We start from the raw sequence: 17335 nt of genomic DNA, 5'->3' as shown, positions 1-17335 counted from the left end.
TAAAAGTTGAATTTAATAATACCAAATATATTGCAGTTTCTATTACTTCTATTTTAAAATAATAGTTATGTGTTCAGAAGGTGGTTTAGGGATACCAGGCAAGGTCATGATTAAGGGAAACATAATAGAACACCAGCTTGTAGGGCATTATAACACACAAAAAATACAGCATATGGTGTATCTTCTCTGACAGCTGCATTTTTCTCACCGGGCTACCTATACAATAAACTCAATCCCAGGCAAGGAATAATATAGCATAGAAGTAATTACTAGTGTTTCTTAATCAGCTGAGAGTTTGTCCTTCACTCTCTCAGTACTAACTGCCTGTAAAGGGGTAAAAAGTATGGGCTCTTCTGCATAAGCCCTTTCATTTACATAGTAAAGCCAGCTAGAGAGAAGCCAACAGCTCAGCCTTGTGAGTTGGCGTGCAAAGTCCAGTGTAGCAACTCTCTTAGTTCATTTTCTAGGATAGATCACGTTAGGCCACAGAGCAAATCTTACCAAATTTAAGAAAATTGAAATTATATATATACCAAAGTATATTTTCTGACCACAATGGTGTGAAACTAGAAATCAGTAACAGGAGGAAAATTGGAAAATTCACAAGTATGTAGAAATTAAACAAAATAGTTTTGAAAAAACAACGCATCAAAGAAAATATTAAAAGAGAAATTTAAGGGTGCCTGGGTGGCTCAGTGGTTGAGCGTCTGCCTTCAGCTCAGGGCGTGATCTCGGGATCCGGGATTGAGTCCCACATTGGGCTCCTTGTGGGGAGCCTGCTTCTCCCTCTGCCTGTGTCTCTGCCTCTCTCTGTGTGTCTCTCATAAATAAATAAAATATTTTAAAAATAAATAAAAGAAATTTAAAAATATTTTAAGAAAAATGAGAAACAACATTCCAAAACTTACAGGATGCAACAAAGGCGGTTTAAGAGGGAGGTTTATAGTGATAAGCACATACATCAAGAAAATAGAAATGCAGATAAGCAACCTAACTTTATTTTTTTTTAAAGATTTAATGTATTTATTCATGAGAGACACAGAGAGAGAGGCAGAGACACAGGCAGAGGGAGAAGCAGGCTTCATACAGGAAACCCAATGTGGCACTCAATCCCTGGACCCTGGGATCACACCCTGAGCCAAAGGCAGAGGCTCAACCACTGAGCCACCCAGGCATCCCGTGACCTAACTTTGTATGTAAGAAATTGGTAAAAGAAGAACAAACTGGGATCCCTGGGTGGCGCAGCGGTTTGGCGCCTGCCTTTGGCCCAGGGCGTGATCCTGGAGACCCGGGATCGAATCCCACGTCGGGCTCCCGGTGCATGGGGCCTGCTTCTCCCTCTGCCTGTGTCTCTGCCTCTCTCTCTCTCTCTCTGACTATCATAAATAAATAAAAATTTAAAAAAAATAAAAAAAAAATAAATAAAAAAAGAAGAACAAACTAAGCCCAAAGTTAGCAGAAAGAGGGAAATAATAGAATACAGCAGAAATAGAGAACAGGAAAACAGTAGAAAAGATGAATAAAAGTAAGAGTTGATTTTTTTTTTAATTTTAGATAAACAAAAATGACAGACTTTCAGCTAGACTAACCAAGGAAAAAAGAGAACTCAAATCAATAAAATCATAAATGAAAGATACAACTGATAACCACAGAAATATAAAAAAAATGTTCTCCATGTCATGGAATATTAAGCAGCTAATAAAACCATATTTTAAAAGACTATTTAATGGTTTGGGAAAATGTTTAAAAATGGCATTAAGTTTTAAAAAAATCATATGAAATTTTGTCCAATATTTGAGGTACCTTAATGTTCTCACAATGCAAAAAATAAATGATAAGTACAATGGCAGCATGGCACTGCTGCCATTGTTAATAGTTGAATTCGTATTGCTGTTACTGTTTTAAGAAAATAATGTATTTGGTGGTTTTTTGTTTTTTAGGTCTGTTGGTTGCATACTGTAGAAGATTTGATGTTCAGACTGGTTCTTCTTCTATATACTATGTTTCCTCCACAATTGGTAAATTTTTGTTTTGTCTTTCTATTATGTTGAATTGTTTATAGGAAAAGGTAGAGGCCTGAAAATAAGAAGTCCTGAAATTTAATTCTTCATCATTAATTAGTAAGACAAGTTTTTCCATCAAAAAGAAATAATACTTTTCTACCTATATCACAAGGTTTCTGAGGTTTAAAAATCTGTATGTAAAAGAAAATCATTAGGTTTCATATCTTAAGTGCTTTTAGAGCATCTAACACATAAGTAGTCCATAAATTGTATGATAATAGATTCAGATTTTCTTAAAATACTATATGAATAACAGTGTATTTATATAAATGAATTTATGGCACAATAACATCTCACTTGAGACAGCAGAGGTAATTGTCATTTAACCTTCTATTTGTCTCATTGAGAACAGAGAAGATCCGGAAGCAAGCCAAAAAATACTTTACTTCTAAACATATCAAACAGATATCTCAAAGTCCATACACCAATCTCTTTATTCTTAGGTGAGAAGCCTGCTTCAGAGCCATTTAGATACTGTTGTAGCAAGATTTTCAATTCCACAGTGGAGTTAAATGCAGTAAATTAAAAGTGCTCTACGCTAGCAGTAGAGAAGGGCATTTCTAGAAATAGGTACTTGACAACAAGAAAGAACAGCTAAGTGAGTGAAAAGATAAAAGAAAAAAATTATAAAGATATAAGAAAAGCAGTTTGAGGCTATTAAGAATGGTACTGTACAAGGGCATTAATGTATTAAAGTCCAGCACCAGTCAGTGTGATAGAATAAAAGAACACTCAATGCAAAGGCAGATAAGAGGGCTCTCTGTTCACTGTGCTGTATAACTTCAGGCAGTTCACTTAACTTCCCTGGTCCTCCATTGCCTTGTCTATAAAATCAGGATTGTCTATAAAGACTGTACTAGCTCCAATATTCTGAGATCCTCTGTTTATGATGAGATGCTGAGTCATTAAGGAAAGATCAGATGATGTTTAGTATGCACTTGTTGAAGAATCCCAAGAAGTATATAATCAAAATGAGGAAGATTTTCAAAGCAATTTCTAGTACCTACAGGTACAAATTTTAGTTATCTGAAATATGCAATAACTCAACATCCTTAACAGTGACAGATTAATGGAGACTTTCTTGAATTATATCTTTGTCAATAATTAATGATTAACCAGTTCCCAAACTTTAAAAAGCTATGAGGAATGTCTCTCCTAATTGCTGTCTTAGAAAAAAAGTCATAGGGCAAAAATGTCCTCAGAAATATTTGAAAACCACCACCTCAGTGAGGGGGTCAAAATCCAACTGTGGTAGCATGTAGAAATGACTGATAATTGGTGTTCTTTTTACAGCCTATGCTGTTGGCATGATACTTACATTTGTTGTTCTGGTGCTGATGAAAAAGGGGCAGCCTGCTCTCCTCTATTTAGTTCCTTGCACACTTGTTACTGCCTCAATTGTTGCTTGGAGACGTAAGGAAATGAAAAAGTTCTGGAAAGGTAGTGGCTATCAGGTATGTACTTCTATCTCAGTTACCAAGTTATGACGTAATTCAGTGACTAAAACATATAATGTGTTATTGGTTTCAGAGGTAGAGGTCAGTGATTCATCAGTCTTATATAACAAACAGTGCTCATTACATCAAGTGCTCTCCTTAATGCCCATACCCCAGTTACCCCAGCCCCCAACCCCCTCTCCTCCAGTGACCCTCAGTTTGTTTCCTATGATTAAGACTGTCTTTTTGATTTGTCTCTCTCTCTCATTTCATCTTGTTTTATTTTTTTTTTCTCTAGAATTTCCCCTCTGATCCTCTGTTTTGCTTCTTAAGTTCCACATGAGTGAGATCATATGATACTTGTCTTTCTCTGGTTGTCTGAGTGACTTATTTCATTTAGCACAATATCCCCTAGTTTCTATCCGCATCATTGCAAATGGCAAGATTTCATGTTTTTTGATGGCTGAGTAGTATTCCATTGTATATATGAACCACATCTTCTTTATTCATCTGCCAGTGGACAACTGGGCTCTTTCCATGGTTTGGCTATTGTGGACATTGCTGCTATAAACATTGGGGTGCAGGTGCCCCTTCATATCACTATGTTTGTATCTTTGGGGTAAATACCTAGTAGTGCAATTGCTAGGTCATAGAGTAGCTCTATTTTCAACTTTTTGAGGAACTTCCATACTCCAAAACAACAATTTCAACATGAGTTTTCAAATCCACACAAAACTAGACTTTATGAAAAATAAAACTTTTTTTTTTATTTTTAAAAATTTATTTGACAGCACAAACACAAGCAGAGGAGTGGCAGACAGAGGCAGAGGGAGAGGGAGAAGCCGGCTCCCCACTGAGCAGGGAGCCTGATGCAGGGCTCGATCCCAGGACCCTGGGATCATGACCTGAGCCCAAGGCAGACACTTAACTGACTGAGCCATCCAGGTGCCCTGAAAAATAAAAGTATTTTAAGTACTGAATTTTTGAGACTGACATTAGCTCTTTTGCACAGTAATAGTCTTGAGGTTTTGCAGATAAAGGATGTACTCTCTTCAGCACCTAACTGGGTCTAATTAAATTAAATAGGGTACTTATTTTAGGTTTAAATGAATCAAGATTTCCCTGGGACAGAAAATCAGATCTATTATGTTTGAGATTTTTTTTTTCATTGAAGTTAAACCCCTTTCTTCTTTTCCTAAATGTTCTTGATATTCCAGTAAAGTTTGTTTCCATTGAAATTAAAGAGAGTTGGGAAACTAGTGTATTAAGGTCAGGGCCATGGCATTGATCCCTTCATGAGGCAGTTAGCTCTGCTTTGCCCTATTACAGCAAACTACCCTCCTCCATCTGCTCCCTACATGCGTGTTAGTGGTCACATGAACAAAAATAGAGGTACTTTGGGTGGATGGCTGTAATTCTGTTAGTAGATAAACAGTTCAAAGTTCATCCATCTTGTAGTTGGTCTGTAGTATCATCTTTATTTAACAAGAGATGATTAACATAGTAAGTTAGACTACTATATTTAGAAGAACCACTGGTCTAGAATTCTTTAGGGTAAATCGTGTAATTCCTTTGAAATTTGGTTAAAAGAATACCTGCCCTGTCTACCTCACAATGCCATTGTCTCAGCTTACATTTATGCACAGAGAATTATGGCCACAAGGCCCTTAACTAAACTAGTAAGATAGCTTATAACTTTTACTTGAAGAAGATACCACGTAGAGGTTTTTTTAAAAAAATTTTTTTAAATTAAAGTATGTCCTACAACATATACTCTGCTTTTTAGCCTTTGAAAGTCACATTCCAAAAAATACTCTTCGTGATCATTTTCTTAAAATAGTTTTATATTTCTTCATTTAGCAAATGTTAATTGAGTAGTTCTCTGAGCCAGGTGCTATTTTAGGTGCTGTTGATAAAAGATGAACAAGTTAGAAACAGGCCTACTCTCATGGCCTCTTGAAAGTTAGAGTCTAGTGGAGGATGCAGATAGTCACTAACAAAGTACGATAAATGTATTTATTAGTTATAGTAGGGTGCCATGAAAGCTAGCAGTAGGACACCCAGTGCTTATTGTTATTTAGAGTAGGCCATGTTCAGTGCAGAGCCCAACATGGGACTTGAACTCCCATTCTGAGATCAAAGCCTGAGCAGAGATTAAGAACCAGAGAAGCGGGATCCCTGGGTGGCGCAGCGGTTTAGCGCCTGCCTTTGGCCCAGGGCGTGATCCTGGAGACCCGGGATCGAATCCCACGTCAGGCTCTCGGTGCATGGAGCCTGCTTCTCCCTCTGCCTATGTCTCAGCCTCTCTCTCTCTCTCTCTCTCTATGACTCATAAATAAATAAAAATTAAAAAAAAAAAAAAAAAGAACCAGAGAAGCTTAACCAACTCAGCCAGCCAGGCACCCAGCATTTAACTTTAAAAACATGTGCTTATTAAAAGAAAAAAAATGTGTTTATTAGGATGTTTGGGTGGCTCAGTTGGTTAAGCGTTGAACCATTGATTTCTGGGCCGGTTGTGATCTCAGGGATTGTGAGATCCAGCCCCCCTGTTGGGTTCTATTCTCGGTGTAGAGCCTGCTTGAGAATCTTTCCCTCGCCCTCTCCGCCTCCCGCACTGCACACACACTCTCTCTCTCTTAAAGAAAGGGGTATTAACAGAAGATTTTGAAAATATAGAAAAATACAAGAAAATTAAGTCCACCTATATAATTCCACCACTGAGAGGTAGCCACTCTTAAGATTTAATTGAGTTCCCCTCTGTGCCTTCCTAGATAAATGGATAGATGGATAGTTGATACTGTACTTTAAAGAGTTCTCTGTATTGTCTTTTCATTACATTTGTGTTCTTTTTTTTTTAAAGATTTTATTTATTTAAGAGAAAGTGTGAGCATGAGCAGGGGAGAGGGGTAGAAGGAGAGGGAGGAGCGGACTCCCACTGAGCGGGGAACCCAATAGGGGACTCTACCCCAGGACCCTGAGATCATGACCTGAGCTAAAGGCAGATACTTGAGCAACTGAGCCACTCAGGCACCCAGTGTTAGTTCATTTTTGAATTCCTTGTAAAAAATCATTTTAATGACTGCGAAATATTCTCATACACATATATTGTATTTAACGATCTCCTTTAACCAAGTAATTTCTCTTCAGGGTATTGTCCAGAAAGTGGTTAAAAATTTGGGCAAAATTGATGTGAAAAGATATTTGTTAAAGTCCTTCTGATTATCCTTGTTTTAATGACTCATAGGTTAACATTATTATTGGCAATTAATGAACTAAAATTTTTACATATGCCCTAACTTTGTTTTTATTTTATTTTCCTTTTTATGTTTTAATTACAAAGTAATGCAGTTTACATTCTTTAAACAAATAATACAAAAGTCTATAAAAAAAAAAAACAAAAAACAAAAAAAAACAAAAGTCTAAAGTAAACATAGAAGGTCATTTTCTATTCAACATATTCAACTATTCAACATACCCCCACCTCCTTTTAGGGGCACTAACTTTATTTATTTATTCTTTAAGATTTTATTTATTTATTCGTGAGAGACACAGAGACATAGGCAGAGGGAGAAGCAGGCTCCCGTAGGTAACCTGACACAAGACTTGATCCCTGAACCCAGGGATCACAACCTGAGCGGAAGGCTCAACCACTGAGCCACCCAGGCGTCCCTAGGGGCAACTACTTTAAACAGTTTGTGTGGAGATCTTTTCATTGACAACTCCTGCTATAAAATATTTAAAGATGTTGTATACATAAAGTACTAACATTGTGTTTCATTGGAAATATCCAAAGTTCATTTTCTCTCTGGTTTGTAATTGTACCTTTTGTCCAATCCTTATGATGTCTATTGAACAGAAAGAGGATGGTAGATAAGGAAGGAATTCAACTAAGTGATGCATTTATATTCCCTATGAACAAATACTCTGTCCTGTACCATTCAAGTTTCATTCTTAAAAATTATAATCTTGAGGGGCGTCTGGGTAGCTCAGTCAGTTGAGTGTCCAACTCCTGGTTTCTGCTCATGTCATGATCTTGCCATTGTGAGATCAAGCCCTGCATTGGGCTCCGTGCTTAGTGCAGAGTCTGCTTCAGATTCATATTCTCTTTCTCCCTCCCTCTCTCCCCCTCTCCCTCTCCCTCTTTCCTCCCTTCCCCCTGTTCACACACACCCACTCTCTCTCAAATAAATAAATCTAAAAAAAAAAAATCATCATCTTGAAAAAAATTATGATTCTCGGATGCCGAGGTGGCTCAGTGGTTGAGTGTTTGCCTTCAGCTCAGGGCGTGATCCCGGAGTACTGGGATCAAGTCCCACATCGGGCTCCCTGCATGGAGCCTGCTTCTCCCTCTGCCTGTGTCTCTGCCTCTATGTGTCTCTCATGAATAAATGAAATCTTTAAAAAATATATTATGATTCTTCTTCACAACAGCTACCTATAAAGGGGAGAATTGTTGCAGCTGGGCACAAAGCAGTAGTAAAGAGCCCCAGCAGGGCAGACTCCATGGCCTTAACCACAGGATGTAGAAGTCAAATAAGGCAATTGATGGTAGGGAAATCCATTTTAAAATACTTAAAAAGAAAAAAAATAATAAATAAATAAAATAAAATACTTAAAAAGTTAAGACAACTTTGGTTATATGCTTCTCACTTTTGTAGTGTCGTAATTTTATTAAATAAGGACAGTCAGAATATAAAATAACACATAGTAATAAAAAGCGTGGAGTCTGGTGCCAGACTGCCTATGTTTGAACTCTGGTTTTGTTAATTATTAGCCACATGACCTTAGGCAAGTTACTTAGCTTCTTGGTGCCTCAGTTTCCTCTAATGTAAAAAGGAATAATGATCATCCTACTTCAGGGGGTTATTGTAAAATATGCAAATTGCCTAGAGTAGTGCTTGACACATAAACACTGTGCATTTGCTATCATAGGAATCGGGGTTTTTCATTTTGATTTATTTGTTGGCTTGGTGGTTATTTTTCAGTTCACTAAACTAGAATACCATTTTTCCGGTTTGAATGTTAAAACTTGAGGTCTTTATTAAATCTGGTTCTTTTAACTTACTTGCAAAATGATTTGATAGCCATCACAAGCCTCAGAGGAAAAAGAAAACCTGTTAAATGTAGCCATTTTCCCACTGTACACTAGATTTTAAAATATGAAGAACAGATACGTGCTGAAATTTTAGGCAAGCTAGCAGTTTATATTATAAACTGCTGCCAGGAGAGAATCTTTTTTTTTTTTTTTTAAACTAGCATTTTCGGAAGTTATAGCATGTAATGCCCTCACAAAATTTATTCCCCTGTAACTGTGAAAAAAGAAATCTCTCATTGCTTTTTTCCAACCTTTAAAGTCAAAATTAATTTAGCTTGAATGTTACTATTTGTGAGAGACAACGACAGTACATTAAAGGCTTTGGAAACAGTTCTGGCAAGTCACTTGGTCTAAGACTCTTCTCCTCATCCATTAAATCAGGTTGGATCTACAGGCAGATAGGAGAATCTATAATTCATAGTGGTGGGTTACCCCAGGGCTTGGTAGGGCAGGTGGATGTGATCGGGTAAGGCCAGGCAAAGACTTTGAAAGTACAGCTAGGAACCTCAACAAGCCTGATAAAACGGGAGACTAGGTATCAACCTAGTATAAGGTCAGCCCTGAAGCCAGCCCTGAGGCAGTTCCTGCTTCGTCTCTCAGGTGAATAGTGTCATTACCTTTTCCCTCCTTTCCCCTGCTTCCATTGTGTTCAGAGCATTGCCTTACTGTTTCCAGACTATCCTTTATATTATTCCCAATTCAAAATCTTCCTTCTCCAAGCGGATATCCAAGAATTCTCTAGTTGAAATTAGGTTCACCTTTCCCCATAATTTTTGTGGACTTTGTACTTTCAATACTTATTAACATCTGCCTTATAGTTTAGATATTTGTGTATGCCTCCCTCAGTAAGTTATTATCTTCTAGGTATTAGGAACCTATACTGATGATAACAGGGTTTTATATATTATAAATTCTTAGTTAATGTTAACTTATAATATATATTATTTATTAGCTGAATAAAACTCAATGTTAAAATTTTTTATGCAAGCAACTATAATGTCTATTCAGTCCTTAATCCACTGACTTTTAAAATTTTTTTTTTTTTTTTTTTTTATTTATGATAGTCACACAGAGAGAAAGTGAGAGGCAGAGACATAGGCAGAGGGAGAAGCAGGCTCCATGCACCGGGAGGCCGACGTGGGATTCGATCCCGGGTCTCCAGGATCGCGTCCTGGGCCAAAGGCAGGCGCTAAACCGCTGCGCCACCCGGGGATCCCTTCTTTTTTTTTTAATTTTTTTTTTTTTTTTTTTTTTTTTTTATGATAGTCACACAGAGAGAAAGTGAGAGGCAGAGACATAGGCAGAGGGAGAAGCAAATCCACTAACTTTTAGTCACTTTTGCGTGTATGTGTGTAAGCTTGTATTTTAGCAGCCCTCATAAAATTACCAAAAGTATTGTAAGGTTTATAAAAATGAGGCATTTTTAAAGCATTAAACTAGACTTGTGTCTTCACAGCCTTTCTATATAATCATTTATTTTGCAAGTGCCAAAAGTTTTTGCTACTATTTGACATAATCAAATATAAAACAGGTGATATAAAATAAGCCAGAATCTAAGGTGATGGCACACATGCTTATGTTGTTAATCATTTGTTTCATTCCAATGCCTGGTATTAGAGTTGGTGCAAGAATAGTGGTGGTAAAAAGCAGGCCTTTGCACTGGAGACTTTTTAAATGTCATGGTTTGCCCTGATGGCCTTTTTATGCTTTTCTCAAAGGGAAAATTATACCCCATTTGTTGGCTGAAATCAGAGACTTCATGGAAGTACTTTTCGTTTTTTATTTAGAGTCAGCCCTTTCCATCAATTTCTCTGATCAAATGATACAGAGCAAGAGAGCACAAGCAGGGGGAATGGCAGGAAGAGGGAGAAGCAGGCTCCCCACTGAGCAGGGAAGCCCAATGTAAGGACTCAATCCCAGAACTCTGGGATCATGGACTTAGCCGAAGGCACTTAACCCACTCAGCCACCCACGCACCCCCTAATTTGGAAATCTTAATTGTATATTATTTTCCTTTTTTTTTTTTAAGATTTGTTTATTTATTTATTCATGATAGACACACAGAGATAGAGGCAGAGACACAGGCAGAGGGAGAAGCAGGCTCCATGCCCGGAGCCCGATGCGGGACTCGATCCCGGGACTCCAGGATTGCGCCCTGGGCCAAAGGCAGGCACCAAACCGCTGAGCCACCCAGGGATCCCCTGTATATTATTTTCTGTAACTTAGAGCCACTTAACACTCTTACTTGCTATAAACTTTTTTTCTGGAATGCTTCAAGAGCTGTTGTACTCAGTTTCATTTGATTCTACCCAAAGTTTTAAGTTCTGATTAGTGTAAAATAAATCAAGGTGTTTCTTCTCTAGAGAGAAAAATCAAGCAGTGACCTAATTACTTTGGCATAAAGAACAACTAAAACACCTCATCATTTTAGAAAAATGTTGTTCTTTCTGGTCCTAAATCAATGGAGTTAGATTTATGCAACAACCTCCAATGAGTTATTTTACTCTGGATAGAAAGTAAATGTTCAGTTTGTTGATATCCAGTAAACAGTGGATTTGTCTCTGTTAAATGTCACCAGTGCTTCTAATTATTTTTAGAAGTCACAAGCTGTAACTGACAAGTCAGAATACAGAGATACTTAGAACAACGGTCTTTAGTATCAACAACTCTGTAGTTACCCTCCTTTAATGAGAGTTTTATTAGAGTGTTTCTGGAGATTGGTTCACTTATAAATAAGCAGAACTATCGGTAAATGCTAGGCAATCTGACCCAATTTCAGAAGACATCTTTCCAAACTGAACTTGCTTATTTACAAATATTATGAAAAACTATACCAATTTTGCCAGTTAATTTTATTATCTATATTTTTGTTACATTTTTAAAAACCTATTTCAAGGTTGTGCTTTATGTTTCTATATTGCTTTTATTGAAAAGTCAAAAGAGAAAAGTAAGTGCAGAATACAGATGTTTACTTCTTAATAAGCCGATTTTGAAAGTTTTTTTAATGAATACATTTTATTTATAAATATATAATATATAATATATAGATAGGAATTAAAGTGCCAGTGAGGTACCTGAGGATTAGGAAAGAAGAGATACATGATAACTTAGGGAGTATAGGCTGTGAATTCAGTAGAGTACAGTTGCCAGGGTAAGCAGGTCTTGGGGAACGAAGAGGCTTTCCCCACCATCCTGCCGAGACTGCCTCCATTCTCTCTCCTCACAGCTCCAACCTCTCACATCCCAAACTTCTTTTTGTTTTTTTTAATTTTTTTTTTAAAGATTTTATTTATTCATGAGAGACACACACACAGAGAGAGAGAGGCAGACACAGGCAGAGGGAGAAGCAGGCTCCATCCAGAGACCCCGATACTGGACTCGATCCTGGGTCTCCAGGATCACACCCTGGGCCAAAGGCGGCGCTAAACCGCTGAGCCACCCGGGCTGCCCCGAACTTCTAAATTACTAGAAGAAAAAGGACCTAAATATATCTTACATGCTTTTCCTTTCTTTCCCTTATTTAAATTGTGACTAAAATCAACTCTTCAACAACTTCATCTTATGTTTCATTTGGTAAAGTGATGATAAATATATTACCTGTCTCAATTGGGCTTTTTTTCCCCCTTGAAGTGCTATAAACATGTATCTCTTTATCTAGGGGGTATCTTTGGCAAATACAGGACCTCAAAACTGATTTTCTGGGGACCCGAGATGACTCGCAGAGTACTGGCAGGTTTGGGCTTTATAAGCTATCTCCATTTCTTGAGACAATTGTCAGCTGAAAGCCTCAGCTCATGTTGTGTTCTTCTTGTCTGGCAAGGTCAGAGACCCCATTTGGGAATGATTCCACTGTCTGCTTCCTTTTCCAAAAAACACTAAAGCTTTTAGAATCACTTTACAAAAATAGGAACGTTTATCTTGCTGGTCTTTCTTCTAATTGTTGATAAAGAAGAGAAAATGTGCATCACAGTACTGAAAATATTGGAGAGAGGGAGAGAGAGAAGCAGACTCCCCACTGAGGAGGGAACTAGATGAGGGCCACCCAGGTACTCCCTTCCTGTCTTTTTTTTTTTTTTTAAGTGGAAATCCTTTAGCCAAATTAGTGAATCATTGAAGGCAAGTTGAAATTTTGCATTTCCTAACATTTTTTATTTATGCCTTTTTATTTATCCTAGGTGATGGACCATCTGGACTATGCAACAAATGAAGAAAACCCTGTGACTGCTGGTGAACAGATTGTCCAACAATAATATTATGTAGACCTGCAATAATGTCAGTTGATTTTCTACAAATAGAGTTTGACTTTTTAAATTGACTTTTGAATTGACAATCTAAACAAATCTTCAATGATATGCTTGCAAATATATATTTTTTAAGATCTGGTACTGACAATTACATCAAATAATTGAAACATACTTGCTTTTAACTATGTTAAAGTTGTGCCTTCACGTTAAATAAAAGCATATAGTCTGTGTAATTTTGAAGATCTATAATATACAGTATATTTTTCTAAAAAACTGTCCTGACCCACCCCTGTACTTTCTTACTGAAATGTTTCTTTTAACTCCTAATAACAGATAAAAGTATTTCTGTCAAAGTGAGTTTCTGAACAGATTTTCTGACAAGAGTTATGCAAATTTTTGCTCTGTAGAAATAACCACTTAAGACCATATTAGAAGGTAGTTCAACGATGAAATTTTGGACCTTTTCACTGCAGAGGTTAAAAAACTATAATTTGGGAAAATATTTAAATGCATATTTTTGTAGCATAAGTTTTTTTTAAAGTACCAATCTTTTTTAAACTTGAAAATCTAAATTACCTTAGTCTGCATATGTATTATATTAAAATCGTTTTTCAGATATAAAGAAACATAATATATAGAACTAGTCATTAAAAAGACACAGAAACTGAAATCCATAGTTTTCCAGTGGTCTGTTTTTCTTGAAGAGGTAGCTTAAATTTCTATATTAACATTTAGTTTTACCATGGTATTTCTTATCTCTAAAGTTTGGTTCTGTTGATGTTAAGGCTTGAAATTTTGTAAAATGTGTTTTTTTATCAACTTAAATATTAACACATGTGGTGCATTGTATGAGTATAGTGTCCCTAACAGGCTCCCCGTACCCCCTCAATCACCACCTTTTTTTTTTTCCCCTAATTCCCACTCCTTTCCCCATAGGAAACCAATGTTAATCTTTTAATATTTTAATGGAGGATGGTTTACTAATATACAAAGTATGCTTTAGAGGAAAGAATTAGAGACAAAAGACAGGAGACTGAGTGTCAATTTAATGACAATAAAAGAATTTGAGTAAATTATCTTAGCTCAAAAGTTTGGTATCTCAGTTTTCAGATCTGCAAAATGAGTAAGTTAGACTAATTACTCTGGTACCTTCCAACTTGAAAAGTAGCTTTCTCATTCTTTGCTGAATCTCAGCATGGCCTTGAACATTATCCTGGGAGTCAGAGGTCAGAGTATCTGTCTACTGTCTTTTATTTTTAAAAAATTCCGAAATGATGAGTGATTGCAATAGCAGGATTTTGCATTTCTCTGTAAGTAATGTATAAGATTGTGAACAAGTCTATGATCTTTCATTCTAAGGCCATTTCAGCTGATTAAAAGATAAAGCTACTGCCTTTTAAAATGGATCAGATCTTTGATGTTTGAAATAAATGTAATCTTTGATGGAGTTAGATGCTTTTGTTGAATTAACTTTTGCTGCTGAATAAATTGTAGATAGAGAAGCTCCCTGACAGACAGTCCTCTTTCCACTTAGTATGCTTATGGGTCCTTCAGTTTATGGCAACATGACGGGTCAGTATCTGCCAAGTAAGAGTTAATCTTAATTTTGTCTCCATAATATCAAGTTTGAACTTTTTCCAAAGAATCTAATTTATTTGGCAGACTCTGATAGAACAGATTAAGTGCCATTTTAAAACTCCAACTCTATTTTCATTTATAATATCAATAAAATGTTTGCCAAAATACAGCTTTTTTAGTAAGATTATCTGTACTCATCCCAACTTTATGATATTTAAAAGCCTTAACCACATTTTATGAAGAACATTAAAGAAAATTTTATATCTTTGATTACAAATTCTACTTTATCCAACCATAAGTTACCAGAGGTAAAACTGTTCTAGTTTGCTATTGAGATCCTATCTATTAAATGAAAATAAGAAACAAAACATGAAATTCCACAAGTTTCTCCATTCACAATGTCAACTTTATTTGTATTCAAAGAATCCTTCTAGCAACATAGTTGAAAAGAAAATATTTTGAGAAATTACAGTCCAGAATATTTTATTTTAGAAATCAAAATAAAGGGTGGGGAGATGAAAGTTTGGCATTAAAAGGCTATGTCATTTCTCCTCCTCTCATCCTCCCACCACCTGTAACTTTAAGGGGAAGAGAGTTATTTTTTTCCTAAACATGTCTTTAAAACAGTGAGATATATAGTATCATTACTTACTGGAAAAAAATAATGTACTACTTTTTAGAAATTCTCTCTGAACATTTTGTAGCTTATCAAACAGAACTAAATATCTCAAATTGCAATGTAAGTGATTTTTCCTTCAGTTTAGGTCAGCAGAGATAAATATGAAGTTTGGGGTGAAAGACCTTGATATTCTAATATGCTATATTTTCTTCTAGCTTGTTGATTTTTTTTCAGGTTAGCAATACCTTAGTAGAATCTGTGATTGACTTTTGAAGGAAGAGAATTTTAGCCCATCTGCTGTTGGCGTTTTTAGATTTTAGTTTAGTGTCCACAGAGGTTTTGGTGAAATGGTACATTTATAGTAAATACAAATGAGCTTTCCAGTTTTCCTTTGCTCTTCCAGCTTCTGCTGTAGGTAAGCAAAGATTATTTCTACATTTGACTAAAAAATAATTGAGCCAATTCTATTTAAGCTTGGTTTCTAAACTTCAACCTGATCTCAGCCAATGAGATTTCAAAAACACGAGCTGCATTTCAGACCGTGGAATGCACTAGTTTGAAAGGGTTAGTGTTTTCCTGTTAATAAGGAAAAAGGTTGAATGATGCCAAATAACCAATTCTGCAGTTTGAAGTTTTTATTTTCAGTGCTCTCATTACCTCAGAAGACAATTCTAAGGGGAGGTGGGGAAGGTAATGTGAATAAAATCAAAATACTGACTATAAATCACTTTTTGTTTCCTGGAAGAAAGATACTCTGTAAATTCAAGTGACCTGAATCAAGTTACCCAACCTTTTAGAATTGGAAAAGAAATTCTGTAGTACTCATGGTATGGGTTACTGAAATTTCAGAGTAAAAAAATGATTGATAAAGTAATATACAACCGTATTATAGTGAACACCATATATGTAAATTAACTTGTTTAATGTTGCCATAGTTAAGGACAGGTTTGCATCTGTGAAAATGTTCATTGGCGGGAAAATTATTTTTAGACTAAAGTTTTAGAATAAAAATAAATAAATAAAAAATAAAGTTTTAGAATAGTCCTGCATTATTGGCATTTGAGGCAACTAAGAGAAAAAAAATGTAGAATATTTAATGTCGTCATATGTTTCTTCTATTAGGCATAAAAAATATTGTAAACTTCTATTCTTTTGGGATATGGATTTTTTTTTTAATATCTAAAGTTTATCTGGTTAACCTGCAGAATTTCCAGTAGGACAAATCAGTGTAAAGTTTTTGCCTATTTTATACCTTCTGTTGTGTTTTGTTCAAATGAGAACCTTTTTAAAAATACATATGATTGAATTTTTACTTCTTAGATTATGGTTCAAGTGTGGAATTCTTTTATTTTTAACACTTTGATATGTGAGTTGATATAAATTAATAGTTTTATAACACTACTAGGCTTTATTTTTTTTATGGAACATGATTTAAAATTTAAAATTTTTTGAAGTGTTAATTTAGCAATGCTTTAAAAGTTCATTATGAAAAAAAGTTCATTATGTGCCAATACTGATAAGAAAAACAATTTTTTTAATGTATTGATTTCACTATGGTATTCAATAAATTATATTTTAAAATAAAATTTGAATTTGTTTTATTTTTAATGGTAAAAAATAATTGAAAATGAACTAAAAGTATACTAGATCATATTCACATAAAGTATAAATGGTAATAATCCTTAGCAAAATCATGTAGCTATTTAAGTCTGACAGATTATCCATAAAACCTAGGTTCCGTAAGTGTCATTTACTGGAAATTTATACTGATACATTATACTCCTTCATAAATATTGAATTAATGTATGCATGGGCTTTTCTTTAAGCAAGAAATGTTACCTGTTAAAATGAACATTCCTGGCATTTGCAACTTTGCTGATATTATTTTCACAAATTATTGAGGACCCTGTTGCCATTGTACTGCCCTTTTATTTATTTTTATTTATTTATTTTATTTATTTATTTATTTATTTATTTATTTATTTATTTATTTATTTATTTATGGTTTTTGTGCTGCCCTTTTAACAAGCTTTACATGTCATCTTTTTCGTTCTAAAATCTGAGACCCAGTATATCAGACTCACCTGGGAGCCTTGTTGAACTACAGATTGCTGGGCTCCAGTCCCAGATTTTTTTTAAGTCGAGTCTGGGGTAGAATCCAACCAAAAATTTCCATTTCTAACCAGTTTCCAGGTGACGTTGGTACTGCTGGCCGGGGGACTACAAATTGAGAACTACTGGTCTAGGGAAATATAGTTGGATAAAGCCCACCATCAAGGGCCCACCATGAGGTTTGTTAT

The 17335-nt window shown here is 35.6% G+C and overlaps 1 protein-coding gene across 5 annotated transcripts in view; it reads left to right on the top strand.

Moving 5' to 3' along the window:
* The window catches only part of SPPL2A (signal peptide peptidase like 2A), a 151868-nt gene extending 135247 nt beyond the window's left edge, over positions 1–16621 (top strand). For all 5 annotated transcript variants that reach the window (XM_072808486.1, XM_072808489.1, XM_072808490.1 and 2 more), the window contains 3 exons: positions 1941–2018; positions 3357–3517; positions 12770–16621. In XM_072808486.1, the coding sequence (XP_072664587.1) occupies positions 1941–2018; positions 3357–3517; positions 12770–12844 (314 nt within the window). In that variant the 3' untranslated portion in view covers positions 12845–16621. The remainder of the gene's footprint in view (positions 1–1940; positions 2019–3356; positions 3518–12769) is intronic.
* Positions 16622–17335: the final 714 nt, after the last annotated feature.

The sequence above is a fragment of the Canis lupus genome, chromosome 32 (assembly GCF_048164855.1).
Source record: "Canis lupus baileyi chromosome 32, mCanLup2.hap1, whole genome shotgun sequence".
NCBI lineage: Eukaryota > Metazoa > Chordata > Mammalia > Carnivora > Canidae > Canis > Canis lupus.
Note: the sequence above shows the minus strand (reverse complement) of the source record. Positions and strands in the feature narration are given on the sequence as shown.